Raw genomic sequence first — 8,593 nt, 5'->3', positions numbered from 1 at the left:
CTCCTCCAAAAGTACGAAACAAACACGTGCATGAATACAACATGTAAATGTAAGGTCAACATGATGACGCCTATAACACATACCATCCTACATACAATCCCCGTCATATGCACAATCAGCATAATAATACAAACAACCCGACAATCTCTATAATACATATTGTACACGTGTGAACATTGCAGAGTAGATATCAAGAGTAGAGACTGTATATGATATAACTAGAAAACCTCAAAGATCAAGCATAAGTATCAAACAGGAAAGTAACAAATGAACGCGAAATAAGGTACAACAGCCTAATCCATCACATAAAACCATGCACTAAGCTCAATAAAAATCTATATAGAGCTAAGGAAGAAATACCCGCCTTAAAATGTAGATCGTGCCAAGTAATCCCGCGTTGAGACACTCGTCCCGAATCCAAGTCCTGCAGCAATTAATATGTTTATATTTTATTTAGCTAAATTCATATGAATTAAATAGCTAAATAAAATCCCTAATCCAATAGGTTCACTCCAATCAAATCTGATCTCTGACTAATCTCCCAAATCAACACATCCTTTAATCCAATAACAAATCCATCTCTCTTATATCAATTCATCTCATAATGATATCAACTCACAATAACCTATCACAAAATCAAATCTCTACCATAAATCCACAACAACCTAACATCATCATCAATAACTAACCCAACCACCACATCTGATAACGCAACCAACAATCAATCCAATGATCCTAAGAAAGATCACATAACAATCTACATCAACCAATCAACATATCCACAAATTCCAACCCAAACAATTTGATATCAATTCCATAAGAAATCTTGTAATTAAAATTTTAAGCTTGTATTCAACAACCTCACCAAAATTCCAGCAACCTCTACTCATGGAAATAACAGAAATACATCACTGGAAATTCACTTACCTTGAGATATGGCAACAAATCAAGAGCTCACAGCCCCTATAGAAATTCCAGCAACCTAAATAGAATAATATCTTGTTAATTCTGTTATTAATCCAGATTAATCAATACACAAGACTCCATTGGTTAACACCTACTGCATCCACTGATCGGCCAAGATGGGAGAACAAGAAATCATACAGAACATCTATTCACTATTAAAAATCCACTGGTTCAACACCTACTGCATATACTAGCTGAATCAAGAAGAAAGAACAACCACAATTAGAAGATCTGTTCATCTCTACAAACCAGTAATAAAAATTACTCTCATTACCTCCTCTACAATTGCCGGTGATGATCCAAGATCCGACAAAGAACGCGATCCCCAATAGAGTTGTGGTGGCCGGAATCAAAACACAACCTCTGCTTCCCAAAAAACCACCAAAATGAAACCAAGAAGAAGATCACAAGCTCGAATCCACAATCAAAACTAAACATTTACCTCCACGATCAAGGCTAGGGCAATGATCTGTTCTTGTCGATGAACAGAGAAGAAGATCGGGAGGGGGTAATGGTTGTTAACTCACCCAAACAGTTGGCACTAGCTCGATCCGACGCCGATGGCTACGATTTCCTTCCAACGGAACCAAGTGGTGCGACGATGACAAGAAAAGGGGGATTTGTCGCTGCCGCTTGCCGAGACCGGAGAGGAGAAAGAGGCCAGAAACGAAGGATCGACCGTAGCTAGCTCTTCCCCCTCATTGCACCAAGACCAGCTCCTCGCTGGCGACACGGAGAAGAGGCGAAGAAATCGCCGATCGTCGGGATCAGAGAACGCGAAGGACAGAGGAGGGAGTCGGGGAAAATGAATGGGAAGAAGTTAGGTTTGGGTTTTTAAATCTAGGATTTAAATTAACCAACTATAGGTTAATTTAATCAATCAACTCCCACTTATTTTGGGTATTCCAAATAGGTCTCCACTAGTCCCACGATTTATCCCCTCAAAACGAGTCATACGGACTCCGTTTAAATCCCGAATTTTTTTTTAAAATTCCTGAAAAATCCAATAAGATTTTTCGTCCAATAACATTTATTATTTAATTTTACAGTATTTTATAATGACAACACCTCTTGTGCTAACCACTAGACCTATCATGATTCTATAAACTAGGATCATGATTAAACAAGAACGTAGCTAAGTTAATTATTGACTATAGATTCAATATGGCCTTGCTAGTCTAGTCATCGGGGTTACGTACATCAGTTGAGTCGAGTGAACCATATCGAATCACACTTGGTACTTGAACCCTAATTGCCTTAGTCCCATTGCTTTTGGAGCTGCAGTTCTCCCCCATCAGTGGTCATCCATCCTCGGCCCCATTCCGAAAGAGTCGAAAACTAAGTTTGAGGAATACAATGCGCGAAAGAGCCAAACATAGGGCAATGCTCCTGCTGAGGACCACCATTTTTAATAATGGCGAGGGGTAAATTTGGAGCAGGCAATTGGCAGGTTGGCCTACCATGTCCATGGACTTTCCCTTTCTCCTCGGCACCACTACTCAGTGAAGGATAACGATGCCTCTCCTAAGATTTTTGCACACTGGCTCTGGCCCAGGCTCGTCGGAGAATGTATTATTGGAAGTACTTGAAAGGCCCGGCTGTTCTCTTTCGCTCGAAAACCTTCGTGCCAATACCTCAATGGAGGTTCATTTTCGATGTTCCCCTCTCTAGTGAAAACAAGGGGACCATATTTCCTGTGGGGATGCAATTTAAGTTGAGTAGTTATGGTTCATGTGAACATCCCTAACCTTCACCTACCAAACTGCTAGTGTTAATGGATCCTTATAGTCTTTCACGACTCCAAATCACAAATTAAGACTATATTTACACATGTTTCTGTCCATTATTTTTTCAAACAAATTTGCCATGAATAATCGCAAATTAAGCCTCTGGTAAAGTGTAAGATAAAACTACGTATTGACAGGAATTTTGTGTACCCGATTGCCAATAATTTTTTGGAGGCATTGGGGTGGTGGTGGTCCTCGTCGTTGAAGTTAGCTTTCTTTGTAAATGGCATGGCCAAGTATGGGCCCTCAAGCAAGAGAATAAGTCCTGCAAGGACAAAGAGCCCTTTCCTCCTTTCCATTTCATGCGGTGGAAACACATGCTTTCTTCCCAATTGTCATGGCGCCGATCAAGTGCAACTTGTGGCTCTTTGCCTCTGTAGCATCGGTCCAAATCATGGGATCAGATTGCGATGTATCGACTCTGTCATCGCAGTGGTTTTGCTTGCTGCAGCATCACAATCCACTAATCTTAGTATTATCCTTTCTACTTCCCTGTTCCTTAATTTGTTTCAAAGGAGTAAAAGGAGTTCACTTTTGCCTGAAAGAACAACAAGAACAGCAGAGGAATGTGACACACCATAGGAAATCTAGTTGGGCAACTAATGAGAGGTCTGACCGGAATTGAAATTAACTGACCTGAAAACAGAATGCGTGCAATTAATGAATAAAAATTCTTCAAACACTCGTTTACTCTCTGTGATCTGTGTCTCTCTAAATTAAGACAATCGCAAATAGAGAATTGAAGAGGTGACGACCATGGCTTGTATCATAATTACTCCACTGTGCACAGTCAGAGAATACACACACATTCATTTATCATCAACCTAACCCTTCACCTACGTATACTTCACGGATATGGTAAATTGGGTGTAGATTGCCGAGAGAAATCAAATTGTCGGGGAATACTTTGTTAGGGAATTAATAAAATTTCTTCCATATCACATGATTTACTTCTTTCATCTCGTCGTGGAACCGTCGGTGAAAAGTACTTGTGATGAGCAAGTCATCTTTGCCTAGGGTTTATTTGCTTAGGGAATAAATTCCTCCCACCTATACGGCCTTGGAAGACTGTCTGAGCACCTCTTCTTTCATTAACAAAATAATCACAAGTATTTTTATATTTTTATTGTATAAATTTTAAAAATTCTCTATTCCCAATTTACATTGTGGAATTCAGATATGAGAGTATGAATACCTTAAGAATCTTTCTAAAAGTATATTGATTTTGATTTAAAATAATTTAAAATTTTTTAGGACTATCAGTCAATAAATTTATATTCTTAGATTTTAATTCGACAATGTAAATTGAGAGTAGTTAATTTTTTAATGGATAGAGCAAAAATTTAAAGAAGAGACAAACTTTTAAGAATAGTGGAAGGATGGATGTGTATTTTAGGAATACGGTTCCTGATTTGAGTATTACGAAAATTAAGTATACGAATTGATAAATCCTGAACTAAGTAAAATATTTTTTTTAAATGAAAGTTTGGCATAGCAACAAAATTATTATCGTGCGATTTAGAGATAACAAATTCGAGTAGCCTCGAAAATAATCTTTGATAAAATAAGATTAAACTGAGTACAATAAATTCTTTTTCGAGTTACCCTTGTAAGTAAAATGTCATTTGTCCTTTCCTTGGTAAATGAGGAAACTCTGTGGCAGAGAAATCCTATTCGATCGTTTCATTCCATTTCACGGTAAAAACTAGGAAAAGCTCCGTATAAACTCACCGTTGTGATCAATCATGGAGCAAAGCAATTGCAGAGGACCACTTACAGCACTGGCCCAAGGAAAGTAAGCTAACAGCCATAAAGACTCCAGAGCTCCTCTTCAAAGTAAAATAATAATAATAATAATAATCATAATGATAACAATGTGTGCCTATCCACAATAAAAATCATGTATAATTTAAACTGTTTTTAGGGAACACTGCAATGCAACAGTAACTAATATAGCAGCATGTAATGAGGTTGGTACTTGCAAGGTGTGTTTGAGTTGAGTTAGAGTGAGTTTGCCCAAAAGCTTCTTCTTTAGTAATTAGTTGAACAGCATCAGCTGTCAGCCCTAGCTCAACTCGCTTGAGCCCCACCACAAGGCACACTTTTGCACAATTCAATGGCTTTGATCGAGGAGAGAAATAAAGAGCGCAATAGTCAGTGCTTCTCTCCTGTTTCAGTTGCTTCTCCTCTTCTTGCTCTTCCTCTTGATCTTCCATCTCCTAGCTCCATGGCTGACCGAGAGAGCGCAGCACAGCCGACGACGACGACGCTAAACTTCATGAAGGCGGGCACTGTCGACGCTTTCTCTGAGCTTCCATTTCTCCGCGCGGCGGCGGCGGCGGCGGTCCCGGGGCATGACGGTTCGTCGAGCACGGGGGGATCCGGAGTGAGGCTGTTCGGGATAGACTTCCCGGCTGGCGACGAGGCGTCGTCTCAGGAGGACAGCGCGGAACAGCCCGCGCCGCCCTCATCTGCCGGCGGAGGGGCGGAGAGCGCGCGCAGGTTCGAGTGCCACTACTGCTGCCGCAAGTTCCCGACGTCGCAGGCGCTCGGCGGCCACCAGAACGCGCACAAGCGCGAGCGACAGCACGCGAAGCGCGCGCACCTCCAGTCCGCCGCCATGGCCGCCGCCGCCGCGCACCATTTCCGCCAACACACCGCCGCCGCGGCAGCCTTCTTCCCTAGCGGCTACGGATCCCAGCTGGCGTACCTCGACTTCCCGGCCGGCCGCGGCAACCCCTGCGCCGCCCGATTCCACCACCCCCTTTCGCCGCCACCTCCGCCGCCGCCCACCACGCACTACCCGTCTCCTCCGTGGACAGATAGCGCTCGCCTCCTCTACGGCACGGCGACGACGACGGCGCCACTTCCGGGGCTTTGGAGAGTCCCGTTACATGACCACCCCCAGCCGCCCCTGCAGCCTCTCTTCGCGCCCGCTGAAGGAGGCACCATCGCCGGCGCAGGCCGTGGCGGCGGCGGCGGCCGTATCGGCTCTTCTTCCTCCTCGTCTTCTTCCTTAGCTTCGCCGAGCGACTTCGATTTGAGTAATTCCAAGAACAGCTTGAGTTTGGATTTGCATTTGTAAGTTCTTTCATTAATCAATCAACATGAGAATTGGATCATAACATAGAATTACTCCTAAATCTTCAATTTCCCTTTTCTTCACATATATTAATTAGTTAACAAATTATTCTCATAATATAATTCATTAAGAAAAATTTCACGTTACAATACAATCTTCAATAATTTAATAATAATAATAATAATAAGAATGTTTTTTAAAGATCAAAATAATCTATATATCACTTTAATTAATAGGTGCAGAAGTTCAGATACAGTGGTCCCATATGTTTTCCTCATGTACACACAAAATCTAATCTAACACCCAAATCTAAAGATGAGTTTCATTTAATCTAATCTATGCACGCACACATGCAAATTCATATCTGTATTTCTCTGCAAATTGTTTATTATTATCTACTCAAAATGAACACAAATTCAACACAAAGTTGATCCAAAACTATAATCTTTGCTGAAAGTCCCTAAACTAGTTTAGTTTTGGTTTGATAATCAACTGAGTATTATAATATAGCAGTTAATTAACACTAATGTGTTAATCAATATTTTTTACTGCAATATAATATTTTTAAACTATATCTTATTCTCATTATTATAAACAAAACTATGGATGAATAAATGCTTCTAAAATACACATTAATATTGTGTTGCATGAATGAGAATTACTCATGAATTATAGATAAATAATTTGTTAGGTCGATCTGTTGTATATTTTGATCTATGAGAAAGAAAAACAAACACTGTAAATATTTCTAGAAAGTATTTACGGTTCTCATGTTTGCCATTTGAATGTTTAGGGACTAGCTTATTGAGTTATTCAATACTTGCTAAGCCATCTTCTTCCACATATAAAAGGATAATGATGCCTTGATTAGTTTTATGAACAAATAAAGTTGTTGCGAAAAGCTTGTTTGAATTTATAAAGAGTTAAATGGAGATGAAAAGGCTTGGCGAGCGAGTGAGAGATGAGAAACTATAAGTTGTGGCACATGTGTGTATATATATATATATATATATATATATATATATATATATATATATATGATTGAGAAATATAAAGCAATCGCAAAGAAGGTGTAAATAGTGGTGACTCTAGCGTCACAAAGGCTTCTTGAAAATCTACTCCATATTTTTGGTTGCATATAGCCTTTTGCCACTGCGAGATAAGAATCATGATCAATGGATCCTTCAACTTTGTTTTGATTTTGGATATCAATATATAACCGATACCAGCCTTTTTGTAGAGAGTTACTAGCTCAACTATGTTCCATGTACAATGTATTTTTTCTCAATTAAAGCATTTAATTCATTAGTAATTACTTTTTATCTAATAAGATTACTAAAGCATGGTCGTACAATAGGAATTTGGCTTCTAATGGGATGACAAGAGGTAGAGGACAGTGGTAGTACAAGAGCATCATCCATTGAGAAAATTTTAGAGATTGTTGTTGATACAGGGATGATGTGGGGCTTCCAGAGCAGGTCAAAGTCAAGATGGTTGGCTGATATAGCAGTCAAAGTCAAAAAAGGGTCAATCTTTGAAACCAGCGCAATCGATCATTGCGGTTGAGAGGTTATCTGAACTGCCCAATTGTCCGGTCAGACGCCAAATCCATCAAGTTATTCGACTGAACCAATGGTTTAGTTGGACGTCAAATCACTAAATATCAATGAATAATTCAAGATGAGTCAGCACTATGTGGAGCCAAGACTTATTTGTCACTTGAAGATAGTACGACTAACTAGCTGGATCGAGTAGTCCAACCGATAGACACTATAGTCCGATCGGACAGAATGGACGCCTAGTCCGATTGAACCCTTTGACTAAACAAATGGGTAGAGTGAAGGATGAGTTCCTAACAACACTCTATAAGTCTGATCAGCTAGTTCTTATAAGCAATTGTCAATCGGGTCATAGGAAGAACTCGGTTCACCAGTCATGTAAGCATACGATGGGTCCCTCAACCCAATGATCTTATATTCCTTTTTGGCATTTTGTGCCATCAAGGATAGAGAATATTCTGCATGCAAGTTGTACATTAGAAGCTTCCTTTTTGCCAAATGCAGATATTACAGGTCTATTTTAGGAAAGGTGTCATAGCATCTTTATGGTCTATCCTTTTTTTGTACAAGCTTTGAGATCCATGTACAGATAAACAATAACATTATAAAAGGGGATCTCATTCCACAGATAGTGATACGTGATGCTAAACATTTTTACACATTATTATCTGTTGTTCTTCTCACTATTCCTTTACGCAATTCAATCACTAACTTGAGCGTCGGAGGGCTTATGTCGGAACCCCTTCTCTGGCTCAATCACAAACGCTTCTTGTGACATACAGGACCGCTCGAAGACGTTTTTACTAAATCGGAGTTTTCAAGCAGTCAATATTAGTGCAACCTTTTCAACCAGTCATTTTCTCCGCTTTCAGATTGGATCATATTTGGCTCTATTTGTGAGAACTTCACCTACATCTGAGACATGAAGATGGACGAGACTAGACGACCCACCACAATAACTTTATCTCAGGAAGATTTAGAGTTGTTAATAGCGGCCTGAGTGACTAGAATGGTGCAATAACAGCAAACAGCGACGAGTGACCTTTGTCGAATGATCTCACTGTGTCTACGACTGGCCATCAGGCCGAGCATGGTACTTGAGTAGAAGGCCCGACCAAGTTCCTGCCAATCCAGCCTCCCTCAGTCGCCTTCCCTCAAGCACCTATGCATCCGACCAACCTCTCAGTTGTGCCCCCATC

General features: G+C 40.3%; 1 protein-coding gene across 1 annotated transcript; it reads left to right on the top strand.

The window, feature by feature from the left end:
- The first annotated feature begins 4,769 nt into the window (after positions 1-4,769).
- Positions 4,770-5,866, top strand: LOC121968185 (zinc finger protein 6-like). Its single transcript, XM_042518659.1, has one exon. The coding sequence runs from the start codon at positions 4,870-4,872 to the stop codon at positions 5,836-5,838; it is 969 nt and encodes a 322-aa protein (XP_042374593.1). The 5' UTR covers positions 4,770-4,869; the 3' UTR covers positions 5,839-5,866.
- Positions 5,867-8,593: the final 2,727 nt, after the last annotated feature.

The sequence above is a fragment of the Zingiber officinale genome, chromosome 3B (genome assembly GCF_018446385.1).
Source record: "Zingiber officinale cultivar Zhangliang chromosome 3B, Zo_v1.1, whole genome shotgun sequence".
Classification (NCBI taxonomy): domain Eukaryota; kingdom Viridiplantae; phylum Streptophyta; class Magnoliopsida; order Zingiberales; family Zingiberaceae; genus Zingiber; species Zingiber officinale.
The sequence above is the reverse complement of the archived record's forward strand: the minus strand, read 5'-3'. Positions and strand labels throughout refer to the sequence as shown.

Excerpts from the sequence above, each read along its gene's own strand:
- LOC121968185 (XM_042518659.1), top strand. The coding sequence starts at position 4,870 with ATGGCTTTGATCGAGGAGAGAAATAAAGAGCGCAATAGTCAGTGCTTC.